Source organism: Conger conger, chromosome 14 (genome assembly GCF_963514075.1).
Source record: "Conger conger chromosome 14, fConCon1.1, whole genome shotgun sequence".
Classification (NCBI taxonomy): Eukaryota; Metazoa; Chordata; class Actinopteri; order Anguilliformes; family Congridae; genus Conger; species Conger conger.
The window spans coordinates 8542818-8566135 of record NC_083773.1 but is presented as its reverse complement, the minus strand read 5'-3'; the positions used below and the strand labels follow the sequence as shown (position 1 = coordinate 8566135).

Here is a 23318-nt window from a genome sequence, read left to right as displayed (position 1 = left end):
TCTGTAAGGGCCCTGAACCACACTAGAGTGTCCTGTAAGGGCCCTGAACAGCACTAGAGTGTTCTGTAAGGGCCCTGAACCGCACTAGTGTCCTGTAAGGGCCCTGAACCGCACTAGAGTGTTCTGTAAGGGCCCTGAACAGCACTAGAGTGTTCTGTAAGGGCCCTGAACAGCACTACAGTGTTCTGTAAGGGCCCTGAACCGCACTAGTGTCCTGTAAGGGCCCTGAACCGCACTAGAGTGTTCTGTAAGGGCCCTGAACAGCACTAGAGTGTTCTGTAAGGGCCCTGAACAGCACTACAGTGTTCTGTAAGGGCCCTGAACCGCACTAGTGTCCTGTAAGGGCCCTGAACCGCACTAGAGTGTTCTGTAAGGGCCCCGAACAGCACTAGAGTGTTCTGTAAGGGCCCTGAACAGCACTACAGTGTTCTGTAAGGGCCCTGAACCGCACTAGTGTCCTGTAAGGGCCCTGAACAGCACTAGAGTGTTCTGTAAGGGTCCTGAACAGCGCTAGTGTTCTGTAAGGGCCCTGAACCGCACTAGTGTCCTGTAAGGGCCCTGAACAGCACTAGTGTCCTGTAAGGGCCCTGAACAGCACTACAGTGTTCTGTAAGGGCCCTGAACCGCACTAGTGTCCTGTAAGGGCCCTGAACAGCACTACAGTGTTCTGTAAGGGCCCTGCACTGCACTACAGTGTTCTGTAAGGGCCCTGAACCGCACTACAGTGTTCTGTAAGGGCCCTGAACAGCGCTAGAGTGTTCTGTAAGGGCCCTGAACAGCGCTAGAGTGTTCTGTGAGGGCCCTGAACCACACTAGTGTCCTGTAAGGGCCCTGAACAGCGCTAGAGTGTTCTGTGAGGGCCCTGAACAGCATTAGAGTCATTGAGAGTGAGCTTCTTATGCAGTTGTGGTGATGGGCACACTGTGATGGGAGATGTTGTTGTTGTTGTTGAAATCACAACACTGCTGACAACACTGAGAGTTTCATAACTTATAGTGAAGCTGACCTGCCCAGTCTACATTATACACATTATTGTGGTGGTAACTACAGCATCCATCTTTAACATCATTCCCTCTCTCTCCCTCCCTCCCTCCCTCCCCCTCTCTCTCCCTTTCTCACACTTTCAACATCTGCAGAAGCTGCGGGACAAGAATTATGGTGAGAGCAGGAATCTTTTTGTGCCTATACTGCTCTTTCCTCTGGTGCTAATTTGCTGAGTTAAATGGTGGAACTAAGCCCAGACTAAGCCCAGTCTTGACTGCAATTGGCTCTTTTACAGAGCATATAAACACAATATAAATCCTGTGCTTGTCTGTGTCCGTGTGCTTGTCTGTGTGTTTATGTGTGTGTTTCTGCGTATCACCCCCAGCTGCCCCACACCTGGATGCACTGGTGCAGGACACAACACCGGGAGATACAACAGACACCGGAGGTATGGCGGCACCCCCCTACCCAACACACTGCAGTCCTGGCCCCATCCACCTCACACCAAACCCCCTGCCGTCTGTCTGGCTCAGTGTGTTCGCCCTGTCTTCATTTCCTATTATTCATGTTTTGAGCGGAGGTGAAGCCACAGGGCGGCCTGTAGCGTAGTGGTTAAGGTAAATGACTGGGACAGGCAAGGTCGGGGGTTCGAATCCCAGTGTAGCCACAATAAGATCCGCACAGCCGTTGGGCCCTTGAGCAAGGCCCTTAACCCTGCATTGCTCCAGGGGAGGATTGTCTCCTGCTTAGTCTAATCAACTGTACGTCGCTCTGGATAAGAGCGTCAGCCAAATGCCATTAATGTAATGTAAGCCTGGGGTTAGCCACACATATAATAGGCCTTTATCAACACCAAGCCTGTACCAGTCCAGCTTACAGGAACCACATGTCCCACTACACACTTTCCCTGGGTAACACTTTATCCCCCCCCCCCCCCGCGCTGTGGAGTGAAATAAACGGGCTGTTTTCTCACACATCTCATGGTTCCGGCCGTCCCTCTCTCCTCCAATCAGCGTGCAGAACTGCCCGCTGGCCAAGAAGAGGAAACAGGAAGAGGCGGAGTCACAGCAGGACCTCCCCACGCCCAAGAGGAAGCCCCAGCTCCTGTCTCTAACCCTGGACGAGGGCTACGGCATCGACAGCGCGGGCAGCGATGAGGAGGGCAAGGAGGATCCCAGCCCCAAGCAGGAGGCGGGGTCAGGGGAGGAACAGCATAAAAAGGAGGAGCAGGAGGAGGAGCAGGAGGTGGTGGTGGTGTCAAAGAAGGAGGAAGATGGAGGAACGCTGCCTACACATGAGCTCACAGAAGGTAATGCTACTTTAACATCAACAGCACCGGTACACACATTAATATCAACGCAAACTTTAGTTATAAAGCACCTTTTCATACACAGGGCAGCTCACAGTGCTTCACAGTTGTGAAAGTGTGTGTGTATGGATGGCATATGCATAATGAGACATAGAAAACAATAGAAATATAGTATATATGTATACAGTATCTCAAATAAAATTGGAGAAAGTCAAAGCAACATGGGTGGAAGTTGGGTATACAAAATGCAACAAGATTGGAGCTGCCTCTTGGACCTGGCCATGGTATTTGCCTCTCTGAGATCCTTGGGTAATGTGGTCCATTATTTTGCCCCATAAAGCTAAATACAGCTTGTCCTGTGGTTTTATGCTTAACTTTAGGCACATTTAGTCATTTCTCAGAAGTGGATCTTTGAGCACGGACTGGGAGCCACGCAGATCAATAAAAGACATTAAAATATCTTTTAGAGAGCACAGGGAGCCAATGTATGAGTTCTGAGTCATCCTAGTTCCGCTTAAAACTCTGGCCACCGCATTCTGAAGGAGTTGAAGTTTGTCAATATATTTCTCTAGAAGAACCGTATAAAGTGTGTCACAGTGATCCGGGCAACTATGTACTGTAGCATGCACCACATTTGTTGTATTACAAATGGTTTTACTTTGGTAATATTTCTGAGGTGAAACAAGGTATTTTTACTCATGTTATTAATGTAAGTTTTAAAATTGAGGTCAGAATCTAGAGTGACTCCCAGGTTTTTTAATCTGAGGGTTGTGTTTGTGAAGCCAAATTGGACTGAGTAATAGAACCTCAGTTTTCTCCTCATTTCATTTTAAGAAATTATTTCCCACCCAATCATTTATAGCAGAGAGGCCGGCTGTCAGCGTAGAGAGCCTTTGGGTCGCTTGGCTCTGCTCTGCAGAAACGTAGTTATGTGTCATCAGCACAACAGTGAAGGTTCACGTCATGCTGCTGAATTATCCTGCCCAGTGGAAGTGTGTAAAGGGAGAACAATAAAGATCCAAGTATACTGCGTTCTGTATCACCATTAAAACTGTGTGAAACCTGGTCTCCCAGTTTTACAGAGAGGTTCCTCTCAGTGACATATGAACGGAGCTAGTTTAGAACAGTGCCAGAAGGACCAACTTCATTTCTCAAGTCAACTGATTTAGATGCTGTTCTCTATCGTGTCAAATGTGGCACTATCCAGAGAAAATAATAATGGACAGTTGATAAGTTATCACTACTGTTTACTCTCGTTCCCTTTGTCAAATATTACATTTCGTCTAAAGCTCTGAAACCATTCAGTGGAACAGATATGCTATAATACAGGAAATCAGAAACGACTCTTATCCACGACCTAGTCAACAATGTGTGATCTTCCTCTCATTACAGAACAGTGTTTGCAGGCGGAGTCCTCAAGCGCTGAAAAGTGTGAAGACGTTCAACTGTCACCTGTAGCCACAGCCCTGGCCACCGACACACCCTCAACCACACCCATAGCTACGCCATCAACCACACCCATAACCACACCCTCTATTACGCATGAAGCTACGCCTCCAGCTGTGCCTGAAGCCCCTCCCACCGTTACACCTGCGGCCACGCCCGCCGTCAGGACCCAGGTCCCCAGCAGCCGTGAGGCGGTGGCCAGCTCCCTGCTCACTCTCAGCCAGGCGATAGAGGTCACCACCCCCCGGCAGGTTTCCACGGACGCCGAGAGGCAGAAGGAACCAGCCGAGGAGGAGGAGGAAGAGGAGGAAGTGAAGGATGAAGACGGTGAGGGCGGAGAGGAGAAGCGGGTGCCCGTCCGGCCGGTGGAGTCCCTGGATGTGGACAGGGCAGACGCGCACAGGCAGGAGGAGGAGGAGGAGGAAGAGGAGGAGGAGGAGGAAAGGGAGGAGGAAGAGGAGGAGGAGAGGCAGGAGGAAGAGGGAAGGCCATGCTCCAGCCGGAGGGACAATCCGGACCACCAGTACTTCAGCGGGGTCTACACGCAGCTCCGCACCCAGGGAGAGGGGAGGGCCGAGCGCGAGGAGGACGAGTATGATGAAGAGGAAGAGGAGGAAGGAGTCCACGCCCCCACCGGTGCTCCAGCTCAGGGATCAGAACCAGCAGCTCAGGACCAGGAGCCCCCCCTGGGGAAGCGGCAGGAGGAGGTGGAGGAGGAAGAGGAGGAAGAGGAGGAGGAGGAGGAGGCCTTCACACCTCAGAACGCCACCCTCCACAGCTTCGCCGTGCAGCACACGGAAGACATAGAGAGAGAGGAAGAGGAGGAGGAGGAGGAGGAGGAGGAAGAGTACCAGGAGGAGGAGGGAGAGGCGTACGACGCCACGCGGGGGAATCTGGGCCTGCTGGAGCAGGCTATAGCCCTGAAGGCGGAGCAGGTGCAGGGCCAGGCCCCCGAACAGCTCAGGAACTTCCCCCCGCAGGAGGGGCCCAGCCGGCTGGCAGAGGGCATGCGCTCCAAGGCCTACTCCAGCAGCAGCAAGGGTAAGACCCCCAACAGCGCCAGTCATTAGTAACATTACCATAGTGTGTTGCTGTTTCTGTTAGGGTAGAACATGAATATGAGGAGTTATTAATCACATTACCAGAGTGTGTTACTGTTTTTGTTAGGCTGGCATATAACATGAATTTGAGCAGTTATTAGTCACATTGCCAGAGTGTGTGAATGTTTCTGTTAGGGTAGAACATGAATATGAGCAATTACTGAACACACATTGAGAGACACAAAGAGAGAGGCGATGCTGTGAGATTGTTTTGGCCACGCTGCGGTCCTATTGGCTGGCTGGGAGCCCAGACTTCCTCCCGCTGTGTGTCGAGGAGAGGTCTTCCTGCCTCATTTCCTGTCCTGGTGTAATTAGAGGGAGCAGGACTTGTTAGCACTCAATTAGCAGGGTGTTGGAGCAGCACGTTCTCCGGGCTTCTCCCGGGAGCAGGCCTCATCTCACATCACTAAGCTGTGAATGGATGACTCTGCACTTTGTTTGCCATTCACAAATCGCACTAACATCGCAGAGAACGTCCTGCTGATCTTGTAACAGGTTTTACTATTTACATACAAAATAGACTGATTGGTCTTCTGCTGCAGTAGCCTGTCCACTTAAGAGGTTTTGGCGCATTGTGTGTTCCGAGATGCTCTCCTGCATACCACTGTTGTATTGTGTGGTTATTAGCGTTATTGTCACCTTCCTGTCAGCTTTGACCAGTCTGGCCCTTCTCCTCTGACCTCTCTCATTAACAACATCCATGTGCCCATTTAAGGGAGGACACATTTTAACATATAAACAAACGTATGATTTATTATTCAGAAAGCTCCAGGGCAGACAAGAAAGAAATAAAATGCCCCACCCCAGGGTGTGATGGGACGGGTCATGTGACCGGCCTCTACCCTCACCACCGCAGCCTGTCTGGCTGCCCACACAAGGACCGAGTCCCACCTGAGAGTGAGTACTGCCCACCCACAATCTCACTAAATAACCCTGCCCCACCCACACTCTCACTAAAGAACACTGCCCCACCCACAATCTCACTAAAGAACACTGCCCCACCCACAATCACACTAAAGACACTGCCCCACCCACAATCTCACTAAAGAACACTGCCCCACCCACAATCACACTAAAGAACACTGCCCCACCCACAATCTCACTAAAGAACACTGCCCCACCCACAGTCTCACTAAGGAACACTGCCCCACCCACAATCTCACTAAAGAACACTGCCCCACCCACAATCTCACTAAAGAACACTACCCCACCCACAATCTCACTAAAGAACCCTCCCCACCCACAATCTCACTAAATAACCCTGCCCCACCCACAATCTCACTAAAGAACACTGCCCCACCCACAATCTCACTAAAGAACACTGCCCTACCCACAATCTCACTAAAGAACACTGCCCCACCCACAATCTCACTAAAGAACACTGCCCTACCCACAATCTCACTAAAGGACACTGCCCACCCACAATCTCACTAAAGAACACTGCCCACCCACAATCTCACTAAATAACCCTGCCCCACCCACAATCTCACTAAAGAACACTGCCCCACCCGCAATCTCACTAAATAACCCTGCCCCACCCACAATCTCACTAAAGAACACTGCCCCACCCACAATCTCACTAAAGAACACTGCCCCACCCACAATCTCACTAAAGAACACTGCCCCACCCACAATCACACTAAAGAACACTGCCCCACCCACAATCTCACTAAAGAACACTGCCCCACCCACAGTCTCACTAAGGAACACTGCCCCACCCACAATCTCACTAAAGAACACTGCCCCACCCACAATCTCACTAAAGAACACTACCCCACCCACAATCTCACTAAAGAACCCTGCCCACCCACAATCTCACTAAATAACCCTGCCCCAACCACAATCTCACTAAAGAACACTGCCTCACCCACAATCTCACTAAAGTACACTGCCCCACCTACCTGAAAGCACCACCACATCCACGTAACTGACACACACACAGTCTCTGGTTGGCTTTGTAAGTAGAAACAGTGAGTGAAATGTTGTCCTTTCCTCTGTCTGGTGCACAGTCCTGGCCATGCACGAGAATGTACTGAAGTGCCCAACGCCTGGCTGCACTGGACAGGGCCATGTTAACAGCAACCGAAACACCCACAGGAGGTAAGCTCAAATCAACCGCAACACCAGCCCAACCGCAACACAACCACAACACAACCACAACACGACCACAACACCCACAGGAGGTGTAGTCAAATCAGACAAACCACATCTTCACCAAGTCACAGTCATGTCTGCACCTGCACCTTCTCCATCCTGCAGAGGTTCATAATGTGCCAGTACACAGCCTACACCTACACCATGCAGTGCACAGCCTACACCTACACCATGCAGTGCACAGCCTACACCTACACCATGCTGCTTCCTAGTTAGGAAAACCCTAGTTATAGTGAAGAAACACTTATGAAGGCCAGTACACCTCTCACTCAGCTTCTCCTTCATCCACAAAACTCCCTCCATCAATCGATCAGTTAATCATTCAAAGCGGTTTGAATGCCACCTTCTAGTTATGGTCCGCTCGCCAGCAAATGAACCCTGGAGGGGTGACACGTCGTGACATAGTTTCCTCCTGGGCAAGCTAGTGGAGCGGGGCAGTACTCAGTGCAGTACTCAGTGCAGTACTCAGTGCAGTACTCAGTACAGTACTCAGTACAGTACTCAGTGCAGTGCTCAGTGTGTTAGTCAGTGCAGTGCTCAGTACAGTACCCAGTACAGTACTCAGTACTCAGTGCAGTATTCAGTGCCCAGTGCAGTACTCAGTGCTCAGTGCAGTGCTCAGTGCTCAGTGCAGTGCTCAGTGCCCAGTGCAGTGCTCAGTGCTCAGTGCAGTGCTCAGTGCTCAGTGCAGTGCGTGTGCTCTCGTTGTGCTGCAGTCTGTCGGGGTGTCCCATCGCTGCGGCAGGGAAGCCGATCCGGGTGCAGCCGCAGCAGCCCGCCCCCCAGCCCCTGAACGAGCCGGGCGCGGGGAGTCCCCACTCCGACAGAGTGCTGAGGTACTGCCCCTCACCGCCATCACCCTGTTCTAACTGACACCCCAAACTCCAGTACAGCACGCCCTCTCTGCCGTTCTGACATTGATCAATCATCTTCTTCAAATCTCTCTTCTCCTCTCTCATCTCCCCTCTTCTCCCTCCTCTCCTCTCTCCTCCCCTCCCCACCCCTCTCCCCTCCCTCCTCTCCCCTCCCCTCCTCTCTCCCTCCCCTCCTCTCTCCCTCCTCCGCAGGCCCATGTGTTTTGTGAAGCAGCTGGAGATCCCTCAGTACAGCAGCCTGAGGCCGGGCGTGGTGCCGGCCACGCCGCGCGCTCACCTGGCCAGGGAGCTGGATAAATACTCCAAGGTGTCGTTTGACTACGGCAGCTTCGACGTGCAGGTGTTCGGGAAGCGCCTGCTGGCCCCCAAGATGCAGCCCGGAGACACCGTCCTGAGGCCCTTTAAACGTGAGACTGCAGCTCACACACACCCAACACACACACACACACACACACACACACACACTCACATACACACACACACACACATACGCACACATACGCACACACACACACACTCACATACACACACACACTCTCACACACACACACACACACTCACACACACACATACGCACACACTCACTCACATACACATACACACACCTCACACACACTCACACACACACATACGCACACACTCACTCACATACACATACACACATACACACACATACACACACTCACATACACACACACACTCACACACACACACACTCACATACACACACCTCACACACACTCACGCACACACACACACACACTCACATACACACACACACACACACACACACTCACACACACACATACGCACACACTCACTCATATACACATACACACACATCCTCTACACGCATGTGCTCTTGTGCACCTTGCATGCATTCCTGTATGTGTGTGCCCTGGAGTAACACTACACTCACAATAGTCTGTGAGTTCCACAAGATCAGAAATCTAAATAACATGCACAGCACAGGCCTAAAATGAAGGATATTTCTGTCACTATAGTAACCGCTCGTGTCTCTGCCCAGCAGCCAAACCGTACCCCAAGGCCTCGTCCCCCAGGCACGGCGTGCAGGGGGGCTACGCGCAGAACGCCTCTTCCTCTTCCTGCTCGTCCTCCTCCAGCGGGTACGACTACTCCCAGGACGCCGAGGCGGCACACATGGCCGCCACCGCCATCCTCAACCTGTCCACCCGCTGCTGGGAGAGGCCCGAGAGCCTGGGCGTCAAGCAGCAGGACGCCGGCAGCAAGGTGAGCCCGGCAGGGGAGCCCCTTCCACGGCCCGCTCGCCTACTGCCAGCCCCAGGCTTCCCCGGCAGAGTTAGGCCTGAGAGGAGCGACACATCCCCGACCGACATTAGCACCATAGCCACAGCGCTGCACTGTCCGGTTACAGTGTTCGTGACTGAAGGGCTGAGCTGTTTCAATTCTCAGTTTGTGGGGCTGTCGTTGTACCTTTGAGCAGGGTACTTGACATAAATTACTTACAGTAAAATATCCAACTGTAAATTGATTTTTATGACAAAGATGAATGCGTATGAAAGTCATGACAAGCGTGTCTGCCCTGCTGAAAAAAACAGCTCAAGCTAGGTTTTGAAACAACTGGTAGCTGGTATTTCAAGCTGCTCACAGCTGCATTTCACACCAGGGTGCTAAATTCAGAAATGTAAAATGTAAGTTTCATTCAGAGTCCATTATGACAACCATAACACTGCACTGTACGTATACGATAACCATAAAACAACTGTCAATGCTAAACACAACGCTTCTACTGTTAACAGACACTAAAAACACTACTTTATATCATATACATTATGTGCAATACTGTACTCTCCGCACATGCTAACCAGAGCACCAGCCTGTCCGTGTTCGTTAGAAGTGACTCGATGTCGGTGTGTATAAACGATCGCTCCAGGACACGGACATCGAGGTGGACGAGAACGGGACGCTGGACCTGAGCATGAAGAAGCTGGTGAAGCAGGAGAGCTGCAGCCCTGCCAGGCCTTCCTCCGACCACTACTCCTCCTCTTCCTCCCTGGCGCCCGGGGGCAGCGCCAGGAGCAGCGCCGTCACCTCCCCGCCCTCCGCCCGCGCGCACGGCCCCGAGGAGTGGGAGGGGCCTCTGGACTACACCAAGCCCAACCGTCAGCGAGAGGAGGCGCCGGAGGAGGTGAGCGCCTCCCCCTTTCCTGTTCGTTTATCCGCATTGTGCTGGACGGAGGCGAGGTGTTGAGCGGTTCGATTGACCCCCCCGCTGTCGAAACGCAGGCGGAGCGTCTGGAGCAGTCGGAGCAGACGTACTCGTCCTCGGACAACGAGGACTACGACAGGCCGAGTGAGGACAGGAAGTACCCCGGTGAAGTCACGTCCTCCGCCTTCAAAATGAAATTCCAGCCAAAGGATTGCAAAAAAGAGGTTCTGCTGTGAGTATGCTCTCCATGCGGCGAGATCAAGCAGCAGGACACCAATGGCCATTTAAGCATGAGGCTTAGAGTGGGGGACTCGCACGGTTCACACAACGACCAACCGTCTCATCACACAATATATAGAGACAGGCTCCTGTCAGCACAGCTCCAGAAATACACACACGCACACGCACACACGCACGCACGCACGCACGCAAACACACACACAAACATGCACACACACACACACACACACACACACACACACACACACACACACACGCACGCACGCACGCACACACACAAACACACACACAAACATGTACACACACACACACACACACACACACGCATGCACGCAAACACACACACAAACATGTACACACACACACACACACACACGCACGCAAACACACACACAAACATGCACACACACACACACACACACACACACACACACACACACGCTCATACAAAGCTGTAAATAAAAAGTAAGAAATCTAGTCAAAGTAACATTGTGAGGCATTGATTTTGTGGATTTTTCAATTAAATCTTAAATTTGATTAATCAGAGATATGCCTCTTGTACTACATCACCATCTGCTGTTGGGGCAGTGTTATTTAGTGAGATTATGGGTGGGGCAGTGTTCTTTAGTGAGATTGCAGGTGGGGCAGTGTTCTTTAGTGAGATTGCAGGTGGGGCAGTGTTCTTTAGTGAGATTGCAGGTGGGGCAGTGTTCTTTAGTGAGATTGCGGGTGGGGCAGTGTTCTTTAGTGAGATTGCAGGTGGGGCAGTGTTCTTTAGTGAGATTGCGGGTGGGGCAGTGTTCTTTAGTGAGATTGCAGGTGGGGCAGTGTTCTTTAGTGAGATTGCGGGTGGGGCAGTGTTCTTTAGTGAGACTGCAGGTGGGGCAGTGTTCTTTAGTGAGATTGCAGGTGGGGCAGTGTTCTTTAGTGAGATTGCGGGTGGGGCAGTGTTCTTTAGTGAGATTGCGGGTGGGGCAGTGTTCTTTAGTGAGATTGCGGGTGGGGCAGTGTTCTTTAGTGAGATTGCAGGTGGGGCAGTGTTCTTTAGTGAGATTGCGGGTGGGGCAGTGTTCTTTAGTGAGATTGCAGGTGGGGCAGTGTTCTTTAGTGAGATTGTTCTCTCTGGCCCACACAGAATGTATCCACTTTAGACGGCAAGAGACTGACTCACTCTTTGAAGAAGAAGAAAAAAAAACTGTGTTATTTTTGCTTTGCTTTAGCAGATAAAGCTATAATTATCTGTGAAGCACTTTACACCATTTGTTCCAATCTATTCTCAGTCAGAGCGCATAGACTAGCTGGAGCAAATGCATTTCTCAGCACGCACCATTACTCTGCGTATTACTTCAGCTGTAGCCTCCCGGGGGCCTTCATTTCAGACGCCCTTTTCCCTGTTCACTCCGTGCTGCCTCACGTGACGCTGCCGCCCCCACACACGCTCAAAATGCCCTCTCATGAAACCTCCCAGCGGGAGGAGGGAAAGCACCACATCATCCGATAGCATTTCATAGTTGTGGATTGCCTCCACGGTAGGAGATGAGGACAAGGGTTGCTTTAATAGGTGCTGTAGGAGCTACAGAAGGACTGCATTCTGTTGAGATGTTTCTGGAAAAGAGTTCGTTTTTTTTTTTTATCTACGGTCGGTTCGTATAGATAACTACTCGGGCATTTTTAATCCATCTCTCCCTTTCTCTCCAGGTGTCCCACTCCGGGCTGCGATGGGAGTGGTCACATCACAGGGAACTATGCGTCTCATCGCAGGTGTGTTGCAGTTAGACGCCCCCTGCTGGCTACAAGGTGCTTCACACCTTGGTTTCAGCCACGCCACTGCGCGGTTACGTCACACACAGGCCTCTAAACACACAGACCATAATAAGCTTGCCAATATATTGCTTTTTCTAATTAAAAAAATGATACCTTAATTGGCATTTCTTATGAAGCAAATCAGCTCCTAGATATGTTTTCTTATTTCTGTTCTATTTCTAGCTTTCCTTTCTGTTGCACTAATACAGAACTCTCCCTTCTCTCGCTCTGTCTCTCCATCATGGCCTCCCTCGTTCTGCCCTTCTCTCTCCCTCCCTCCCTCCCTCTCTTCCGCTCACTCTTTCTCCTCTAGTCTTTCTGGGTGTCCACTTGCCGATAAAAGCCTGCGGTCCCTCATGGCAGCCCACTCTCCTGAGCTCAAGTATGTGTGTTTCACTGTGCTCTGCTCTCTGCTCGCCTGCACTGTACACTGAACTTTAACACTGTTACCGCTCGCCTGCACTGTATACTGAACTTTAACACTGTTACTGCTCGCCTGCACTGTACACTGACCTGTAACACTGCTACGGCCGACTGTAGCACTGTTACACTGATCTTTACCACTGCTTCTGCTGACCGACCTGCTGTAACATCCAGCTATGACCAGCTACCAGCTGTTTCAAAGCATAGCGAAAGCTGGTCAAACCATGTTGAGTATAGAGCTGGTCAAACTAGCCAACCAGCAACCAGCTGGGTGTAGCACTGTTCCCTTGATCTTTAACAGTGTTACTGCTGACCAACCTGCTGTAACATCCAGCTATGACCAGCTACCAGCTGTTTCATAACATAGTCTGAGCTGGTCAAACCATGTTGAGTATAGAGCTGGTCTACCTGGTCCATTGCAATAATCTTTAACGCTGTTACTGTTAACTTTATATCTGTAGCAATGATCTTTAACTCTGTTACTCCTGAGTATTGCACTGTTACAATGATCTTTAACACTGTTACTGCTGTCTGTACCACTATTACAACAAACTGTTATCATTACCATGTTATCAAATACTGTTACCTCAAAGAGACAGAATGTTGCAGACATTGTTGTAAAAGGGCTTTCAGACAAAGTAAATCCCTGCATTTTTATTACATAATGTTAACAAATACATTTGTACATATCTTTTTCCACACTGCCATACTCCGTTTATACGGCTAACTGGCCTACTTGCCAAGTCCCACTGAGCTCCACAGTTCGTAACTTGTTGGCTTTTTGCCCTGTTACACAGCACATATAGAATGCTTGAACGGTGAGAACATGGTTCGTTTGTCTTTTCTTGCAGAAATATGTTCAAACCCTCCTCATATTCACACATTTTTTTATTTTGCTGGTAGGAAAGCTCGCAGTTGTGTACCGATTCCGGTTGCACATTTGAGCAGTTGCACCAATGATTTTGAGTTACCCGGATAGCAATGAACAGGTTATTATAACAACTGTGGGTTTTATTTTTAATGATTGTCATCCGATGTCTCCTCAGGTGCCCCACCCCCGGGTGTGACGGTTCAGGGCACATCACAGGAAACTACGTCTCCCATCGCAGGTACCCTAGCCACGGCCACCTTCTCCTCAACCTCTGAGCTCAATGCTTCACACGCTGTCAGCGTGTCACTCACATCCGTTAGCCTACTATGTCTGTACATTTGTTTTGCTTCTTTTAGCCATGCTTCATCATCACATTGCTGTTGGCTTCGTAGTAGCATTAAAATGCATGTGTGACTTGTAATGTAATCTAGGGTAATGCCACTTTGTTGCTTTTGAGTGCTTTTGCAGACTCTTGCCTATTCATCCAGGTGTTAAACAGCAGCACGTGCACTAAGGCTACATTCAGACTGCAGTTAGAAACGGCCCACGTTCCAGTCTTTAAAACACATTTTCAATGTTTTTTAGAACAGTGTGCACAGTGCGAATTGTTCAGTCCACATTTAACATGCATTTTACAGACACCAGCTGGGCATTTAACAGACACCAGCTTGCCCTCAATCAGAAGCAGAAAACCGGCCAAGTGATTTGTACATTTCAGAAAATCAGATCTGAGCAAAAATAAAATGAATTGGCTTTTTATCTTTCAGTCTTTCAGGATGCCCACGTGCCAAGAAAGGAGGGATTAAATTGACCCCCACTAAGGAGGACAAAGAAGACGCAGAACTCATAAGGTTTGTACTGCCGATAAAGACACAATTCATCCTTCTTTAAGGATAAATGACAGCTGGATCGGTTTTTCACTCTTAACAGTGGAAGTGTATTCTAGTGTGACTGTAGCATAGTGGGTCAGTGTGATATAGTGGGATATAGTGGAATAGCTATGCAATTGCAGCAACTATAATAATTACACCATGAATTGTGCTATTAAATATTCACTTGTATAACTTCCTAATGACCAGCCCTTACACTCAACCGCTCACCCATTACCATTACATTAATGGCATTTCGCAGACGCTCTTATCCAGAGCGACATACAGTTGATTAGACTAAGCAGGAGACAGTCCTCTCATGGAGCGATGCAGAGTTAAGGGCCTTGCTCAAGGGCCCCATCAGCTGTTCGGATCGTATTGTGGCTACACCGGGGATTGAACCACCGACCCTGTGTGTCCGAGTCATGTACCTTAACCGCTCCCCCCCGCCTCCCTCCGCCCAGATGCCCAGTGCCGGGGTGCGACAGCCAGGGCCACATCAGCGGGAAGTACGCCACGCACCGCAGCGCCTACGGCTGCCCTCTGGCGGCGCGCAGGCAGAAGGAGGGCGCTCTCAACGGCTCGCCCTTCTCCTGGAAGTCCTTCAAGGCCGAGGGCCCCACCTGCCCCACGCCCGGCTGCGACGGCTCGGGCCACGCCAACGGCAGCTTCCTCACGCACCGCAGGTACCCGCAGCGCCGGGGGCGACGCACAGCCACAACACAGACAGAGACCCACAGCCACAACGCAGACAGAGACCCACAGCCACAACACAGACAGAGACCACAGGCCCAACAGGGGCCCGGGGGGTACACACAGTCACAACACAGACAGAGACCACAGCCACAACACAGACAGAGACAACAGGCCCAACAGGGGCCGGGGGGTACACACAGCCACAACACAGACAGAGACCACAGGCCCAACAGGGGCCGGGGGGTACACACAGCCACAACACAGACAGAGACCCACAGCCACAACACAGACAGAGACCCACAGCCACAACACAGACAGAGACCCACAGCCACAACACAGACAGAGACCCACAGCCACAACACAGACAGAGACCACAGGCCCAACAGGGGCCGGGGGGCACACACAGCCACAACAGAGACAGAGACCACAGCCACAACAGGGGCCGGGGGGTACACACAGCCACAACAGAGACAGAGACCACAGCCACAACAGAGGTCCACGAGAGAATAAGCACAGGGCTTAAAGTTCTCAGGCACGGGGCCAGATTTCTGGCATTCGGCCGTTTTTTCCACAAAATAATATACTCACTAAATAAATAAATAAATAACAAAAAAGATAATTTAATCATTATCAATTCGGAAAGTGACTAATCGTAACTCTCATTATGCTCATTATTAACGTAATTGTTTTGTCATGATATTGCGAAACAATGACTTTTGCACGTCTGTTTGTCACCATTTATAAGTAGACTAGCGGCTATTTACAGTATTTCAATTCAACCAGCCACCCCAGCACCCACCCCCCGCCCTGTAAGCATCTATAGGTTCCGATATGTCAATCCCCCCTTTCGGCTGTAGTCGTGGTGCGGGTGTGTGTGCAGAATAGGGGCGCACATCTCTACACAAGAGCCCTTGTGAATGCTGCCTTCCGGAGGTTTCAGCGATCAAGTGCTTGATCTGAGCATGAGTCACTCGGCGAAAGAGAGCGCATATCTGATTGCGGAGGCCCAACATGGCCGCCGACGGAGAGGAGAGCGCGCGAGCGATGAGACGCTGCAGCCGCTCAGGGCCGTAGCCACGCTCCCTTCGCTTCAATGAAAAATGACTCTGACGTCGGCATCTCTTATCTTTTTCAAAGGGGTCCAGGTCAATGCAGCGGGCGTATGTCAGTACGCATCAGTATGAGTACACAAGGCGATGTTAACAAAGGAGTCCAGCGGAACAGTCACATTAAAACAAGATCGCGTAGCGCTCAGTGCTGTGAGGAGGAGGGGGGGTTGAGGCCCCCCCCGGTCACATTGCAGGAGGAGAGACTGTCACTGTTTGTCACAGTCCAGGTGCTTTGACCTCTGACCTCTGACTTCTGACCTCTGACCTCTGACCTGTCCCTCTGTGTGTCTGCAGCCTCTCTGGCTGTCCCAGGGCGTCTCTCGGTAAGAAGAAGGCCAGGGGTCCCGGGGAGGAGTACCTCAGCACGAAGTTCAGGGCCAGCGATGGTAAGACTGGGGCTCACACACACATACCCCAAAATATAAACCTGTGGAACCCCCTTTATGGGCGGTTCTGTCGACCTCATTTCACTTTGTTAGGTTGGCTGGTTGGTTGCATATTGCTCGGTTGTTTCATTGTTTGTTCGGTTGCTAACCTGCTCCTGGTGTCGACCCCCTCCTTTGTTTCAGTCCTGGACAACGACGAGGACATCAGGCAGCTGAACGAAGAGATCAGTGAACTCAATGAGTCCAACACTGAGATGGAGGCAGATATGGTCAATCTACACACTCAGGTGTGTATACACCTATACACCAATGCAATCCATACACTCACGCATCACACACACACACACACACACACACACACACACAACCTAGACACTCAGATCAACAGCCACAAATTAGACATGCAGGTGTGTCACACTCAAACTAAACACATTATATTATAGGCATTTGGCAGACGCTCTTAATCCAGAGTGACGTATAACAAAGTGTATACCCATAACCAGAGACAAATGTGCTGAAATCCCTAGAGGACAGAACAGTTCCCAGTGCTAGAAGTGACCACATAGATAAAAACCTGAACCCTGTACAATTATTCTGATGAATGAGAACAAACCCACCAAGAAGTAGCAATAAAAATGTTTTTCCAAACACAGGAGACAAATTACATTTTCAGATGCGTCAAAGCCACATAAACATGCTACAGTTATGCATACTTGCATTCTAGTTAGGATGCATAGCAAGTATGGTTGCAATATTTTTTCTCATAAGAGTGTTCCAAACAAGCAAATACTTACTATAATTCCATGTAAGCATTGTGTGTGTAAGTGTTGTGTGACTGTTGTGTAAAACATCCGTGTGACTGTTTTGGCCTACCCCAGATCTCCTCCATGGAGAGGAACCTGAAGAACATGGAGGAGGAGAATAAGCAGATGGAGGAGCAGAATGAGGCCTTGTTCCTGGAGCTGTCTGGCCTGAGCCAGGCCCTCATCCGCAGCCTGGCCAACATCCGCCTGCCACACATGGTGAGTCCCACACGCAATCTACACACACAATATACAGGGCATTAACCCACACAACATATACACACACCATATACAGGTATTCATTACACATCATATACACACACAATATACAGGCATTCATTACACACCATATACACACACAATATACAGGCATTCATTACACACCATATACACACACAATATACAGGCATTAACCCACACAACATATACCCACAGAATCTACAGGCATTAACCCACACAACATATACACACACAATATACAGCCATTCATTACACACCATATACACACACAATATACAGGCATTCATTACACACCATATACACACACAATATACAGGCATTCATTACACACCATATACACACACAATCTACAGGCATTAACCCACACAACATATACCCACACAATCTACAGGCATTAACCCACACAACATATACCCACGCCATATACAGGCATTAACAATTTATGAACCGCTGTTTTATACAAAATGTCCCCATGTACTGTCCCTCTGTTCCGTGCCCTTTATTTCACTGTGTCCATTGTGAAATGCATGTGGAACCAGGCCTATGAATGTGTCATTGTGTTTTGTTGCAGGAGCCAATCACAGAGCAGAATTTTGACACCTATGTGGACACCCTGACTGACATGTATTCCAACAAAGAGTGTTACCAGAACCCGGAGAACAAGGCCCTGCTGGAGGTCATTAATAAAGCTGTGAGGGGCATTGAGGTTTGAAGAGAGACCAGCAGGGAGACTAAAAAACTGATGAATAAATTCAGGGACTTCCCCCTCAAATAGCAGGCTGCAAAATTGCCCCCCCCCCACCCCTCCCCCGTTTCCAAAACCCTCGCTCGCTGCTGTCCGTACGAGGAACAAAGGAGCCCGGTTTGGGGTTTTGATTTGGTGTTTTTCTGGAGTATGCTTTATTTGTTGTTCTTGTTTTCTGTTCTTCGAGGTTAGGATTGAAAGTGAAAAAGAGAACGAGCGTAGCAGTACACGGGCGAGCCTCTCTGCGTGCGCGAACACGGCCGTTAGCCCGCAGATGAGATTGTGTTCACACCACGCCGTGCTCCCGATTGACGTTACGCTTGCGATGCACTGATGTTACACTTGCACCATATTGTCGTTATATTGGATTTTGATATTAGCGTCCTCAGGTTATGATAATGTCGTGTCTGTGTGCTGATGTCAGGCACCCCGCTGTGTTAAAACTACATTCCCAATGTGCTGGCCTGAGATGCCTTGTGTGTTTTTTGATGAAATCAGACCAAAATCGGGGCTGAAGTACATCACACGCATATTGATTTGGTGGCTCTTCCGTGTAGGTAGCTAGGATACAGCAGACAATCTTTTTGTTCGCCATCTTGAAAAAGCTTGATTTTCTTTGTTGGCCTGATTTCTCCTGGGTACCGTCACATACAGAGTTCTGCCTCAGAACTAAAAAAATATTTAACTTATTGTATAAATGTCTGATTCCACCTAAGCATATGAGCACACTTCCTTTTAATGAATAGGTTGAAGTTAAATTACTGTCATATAATTTATTTCTGTCGAATGAAGGAAAATTGTACAATGTAAATTATTCATGCTATTTATGTATTTGCTTATTTATTTATTTGTTTATTTATCTTGTCTATTTATTGCCTGTATTAATTTGTCTTGCAAAAGGAACTGCTGCTCTCAAAAGTGCAACTGCAAGGTGGTTTGTGTTTCAGGAGCCAATCAGAATAGGGAAAGACTAACCCTCTGTGTCCATGTTTGAGGGGGGGGGGGAATCAGGATTTCACCCAGAATTAATTATTTTATAGGCTGTATTATTTATTTTAAAGAATGGGATTTTCAAAATCTTTTTTTATGTACAAATATTTTATAGCCGATTAGTTTTGATAATTTTTTAAAGGTTCTCATTTTGTTGATATTTGTGTTATCTGTATTTTCAGATTCCCACAGCACCAGTTGAAAAAAAGATTAATATTATTTATTTAATATTTAAGAAATAATGGTGATATTGTTGGCTACTTATTTTGTAGTGTGTGTGTGTGTGTGTGTGTGTGTGTGTGTGTGTGTGTGCGCGTGTGTGTATGTGTGTGCGCGCGTATGTGTGTGCGTGTGTGTGTGTGTTTGTGATGGCTGCGTATAAACCTCTATTGATACTTAAATAAAAGAAACTCATGATTAAAAAAAAAAAGCAACAGTCATTGATTTTCCAGTAAATGCCAAAATCTCTTCTTCTACAGGTAAACCAGTAAACGACACACACACACACACACACGTAGGTACAGCACGTATAGACAAATTCTCAACACTGTTTTGATGCTTCGATTTTTTTTTACAATCAAAGAATCTCAACAGAACATATTTTTGCATTTAACTCATGTCCTGCGATGCATTGTCTCTTAGCGTTGATTTCTCAGATATTATCAACCAAACGTATTAACGGCTACATACTGTTGAAATAGAGAGGTCTGGCCCTTAGACAACCTCTCCTGTGTGTGTGTGTGTGTTTTGTTTTGTTTGTTGAATCAACGCCGAGGGCTAAACGAACACTCAGGGAAACGGCTATTGTTTAAATAATCTCTGCTGACCCCTACTGGAATGAGAATGGTTGACATTAGATTTCAATTTTCCAGCCTTCGGAGTAGAATAGTATAGTAAAATGACCTCTGTGTCCGGTGCCTTCTGCCCAGTGCTGCCGAGCCTACTCTACTCTTAACAATTTCATGAGATATTTTTCTTGTTCTAAGTTTCTTTGTTAGATAGTAGGCCTATAATAGTAGCCGATAGATGATGTAGCCTGCAGAATAAATAACAGTATCCTATAATACGCGTGGAATTATATTTTACTAGATGTTACGTTGCACTGATATGGAATTATTTCAATGTTACTTGCAATTAAAACCTTTTCGCATCAAACATGACAGTATCCCCCCGCCTCGATTACGGTTTTCGTCATTGTGCTACTTTTATATTCACTTTAAGCCAGTGGACCGACATTGGCCAATCAAGCACTGACGCATAAACGCGCACCCTGGGGATATCTACCTGGCCTGAGCGCATATGTGGGTCATGTTACGCTTTCCAACACATTTGCCGCCACGCCCGACTTGAATAATAACAGGGTTTTCGAGACTTAAGACTGTCGATTATTTTCTTTTATAGGCCATTTGGTTTCCGGTTTCACGATAATTTAAAGGTTGTCGCTTTTGCACAAGAAGCCAGCCCACGTGATGAGCATTCTGTTCATGTTTGCGAAAAATTAGGGCTTCATTATAAGACGAGATGGCACACTTCTCCCCGGTGAGTGTTTGATTTCTTGAAAACTGATTCAGCTAATGATGCTGAAAACTGAGCCTACCTCCAGCCTAAACGGGGAATGTATAGCCGATAAGTTCATTCCAGTTGGGTGAGTTTTCTTCAGCGTCAGCGACGCTTACAAATCTTGCAACGCCCTGTTTCCGGTTATAAGAGTAATGAGAGAAATAACCAAGACATAAATAAGACAAATTGTGTACGTCCCTGCGCCACAGTGAGAGACTAGGCACAAGTGCGTTTCATGGGATAGCAACAAGTTGCTAACGAAGAGAAACATCAATGTTTGTCTCACGTTTGTAAAAATGCCCCTGAATGAACCCCACGCCAGGACGATGTGCTATAGACTGATGAGTCGAAAGTGGAACTTTTTGTATGAAGTTGGCATAAACAAAATACACAATTTCACATCACACCAACTGTTAAGCATGGTGTTGGTCGTGTGCTCCTGCCTCAGGGCCTGGACAACCGGTCACTATTGAAGGAGCCAGGAAAGCAGTGCTCTACCAGGCTAATTCTTAAGGAGAAGGTCTGGTCATCTGTTCATGAGCTGAACCTGAGGCATAACTGGGATAACCCAAGACAACAGGCCTCAAGCGAGAACCACTCATCAGCGGTTTAAGAGAACTTGCGCATTCACCAATTTTCTCGAATTTGGTGAATGGGATCAAACTAATCCTTGTCCTGGAGTATGCCTAAAAAGCAGACTCACTGGCATAGATCCAAGTTGGTCTTGGGGCCAGTTCTAGACAAAGATTAAGCTTAGTCCTGGACTAAAAACCTATTAAAAATAGAATCTAGTCTAAGACCAGGCTTAATCTGGGTCTGTGAAACCGGCCCTTAATGTTCAGATGAAGCTCTAGGTCAGGGGTCTCCAACCCTGGTCCTGGAGAGCCGCAGGGTGTGCTGGTTTTTGTTTTCACCTTAAAATCAGCACCTGTTGAGACCCAGGTAACCAGGTGAGGTGAGTTAATTAAATTAGAGCAGTTGATTACAGTTAATTGCAGGGTAAGAACGAAAACCAGCAGACCCAGTAGCTCTCCAGGACCAGGGTTGGAGACCCCTGCTCTAGATGGTGTACGGGCAGGTGCTCCCAGACCTAAGTGACATGCAGGCAACATTTTGTACCAGAGAGGCACACACATCAACCAGTCTTCCAGGTCATTTAGGACTCGCACACCCTGAAGGCCAAACAACACCTACACGCATTTGGTGAACGTGTGAGAGGCGAGAGACAACCCTGAGGAGAAAGAACTACTCCCAACGCAATGGTGCCGTTCCCCAAAAGGTGAAAACAGATTCTAGTTCAGTGAAGCAAAGCAATACTTTGTGTCGCCTGCTTCGCCATGGGAAAGGTTTAGATGTTGGACAATCAGACCCCTGAGGTTCAGGAGGGGACAGTCTGGCATCTCTTCTGGGGGAAGTAGTAGGAATAAATCCTAGTTTTGGTGGTCATTCTGCTCCAGTTCCCACACGGTACCCTTTAAATGGAGGGACGCCATTTTCCTTCATTTGCATTACCTGGCGGGTGGAGTCACTCGGCCCTGTGCAGAAAAACTGCTGGAAAACAGAAGCAAAAACCTGCGAGACACAGCGAGGGGCAGACAGCAGGGCTACGTTCTGCCCCGACAAAAGTATATTTAAACGGTGACGGTGAACGCTGAACATCCTGTTGCAAACCGTCGGCGGACTGACTAACAGTTTGCTCCTATGGTGTGTGACTCGGGCTATGCCCCCGACACACCCACCAAACGGGAGCAAACATACCTCAAAGCCTGTTGCAAAACGCTGCACACCGTTGGGAGAGAACGTATCGCTCAACATAGAGTCTGTAGCAAAACGTTTTCAGATTGAACATGCCCGTGGTTCGCGGTCCGTTCTTATCCGGTCGCCACACGGAACCCTACGAAAGGAGGGAAGCCACCCCACGCGCACCTTCCCCGACCACCTGCAGGGCACATACAGGAGCCAGCACCCCTTCATTTCCCTCTCTGGCACTAGCCAGCAGCGCACCGGCACACAGCGAAAACAAGAGGCGGTTGAAGAACGAAGACAATTTCTGAATTTCGCGAATAAGGCGTCTGATTTCGGTCGCGGTACGGTTAACACCCGGGTAAGGCATTTCACCCGACGATTTGACACGCATTGTCCCGCATGGAGCAAGACGGAAATAGTTTTTATTTTACTTTTTCCACTCACCGATTTTCAAATATCCTACGATTACATTTTCGAACAGCTCCGGCGACCTTCGAACGGCCCGGAGCAGGGTGCAGACGAGGGCATATTTTCTATTTGAGCATCAGTAAGAGGGATGGGAGTGGCAGGATGAATTTACACAGACGAGGGGAGGAGAAGCGCGCCGAGAAGGGATCTGGAGTCGGCGCAACGTCAGCTTTATTTCAATCGTGTGCTTAACCAGCAAAATACAGACTTTGTGGCTTCATAACACTGAAGGAACGAAAGGAAGGGTGCTGAACAGAAAAATGTATTTCACTGGTTTAATGATTAAAAAAATATCTCTTTCCAAGACAAA

General features: G+C 48.8%; 1 protein-coding gene across 6 annotated transcripts in view; it reads left to right on the top strand.

Annotated features, from left to right (window-relative positions):
* LOC133109623 (myelin transcription factor 1-like) overlaps positions 1–19612 on the top strand; it is a 25078-nt gene extending 5466 nt beyond the window's left edge. For 3 of the 6 annotated variants that reach the window (XM_061219039.1, XM_061219036.1, XM_061219037.1), the window contains exons 4-23: positions 1137–1158; positions 1370–1432; positions 1998–2293; positions 3686–4780; positions 5602–5736; positions 6849–6939; positions 7710–7829; positions 8061–8275; positions 8896–9119; positions 9784–10038; positions 10137–10291; positions 11998–12096; positions 12416–12484; positions 13572–13634; positions 14164–14247; positions 14730–14951; positions 16365–16456; positions 16640–16743; positions 17335–17478; positions 18071–19612. In XM_061219039.1, the coding sequence (XP_061075023.1) occupies positions 1137–1158; positions 1370–1432; positions 1998–2293; positions 3686–4780; positions 5602–5736; positions 6849–6939; positions 7710–7829; positions 8061–8275; positions 8896–9119; positions 9784–10038; positions 10137–10291; positions 11998–12096; positions 12416–12484; positions 13572–13634; positions 14164–14247; positions 14730–14951; positions 16365–16456; positions 16640–16743; positions 17335–17478; positions 18071–18211 (3689 nt within the window). In that variant the 3' untranslated portion in view covers positions 18212–19612. The remainder of the gene's footprint in view (positions 1–1136; positions 1159–1369; positions 1433–1997; positions 2294–3685; positions 4781–5601; positions 5737–6848; positions 6940–7709; positions 7830–8060; positions 8276–8895; positions 9120–9783; positions 10039–10136; positions 10292–11997; positions 12097–12415; positions 12485–13571; positions 13635–14163; positions 14248–14729; positions 14952–16364; positions 16457–16639; positions 16744–17334; positions 17479–18070) is intronic. The other 3 variants (XM_061219042.1, XM_061219040.1, XM_061219041.1) reach the window with 3 other exon arrangements.
* The last annotated feature ends 3706 nt before the right edge of the window (positions 19613–23318 follow it).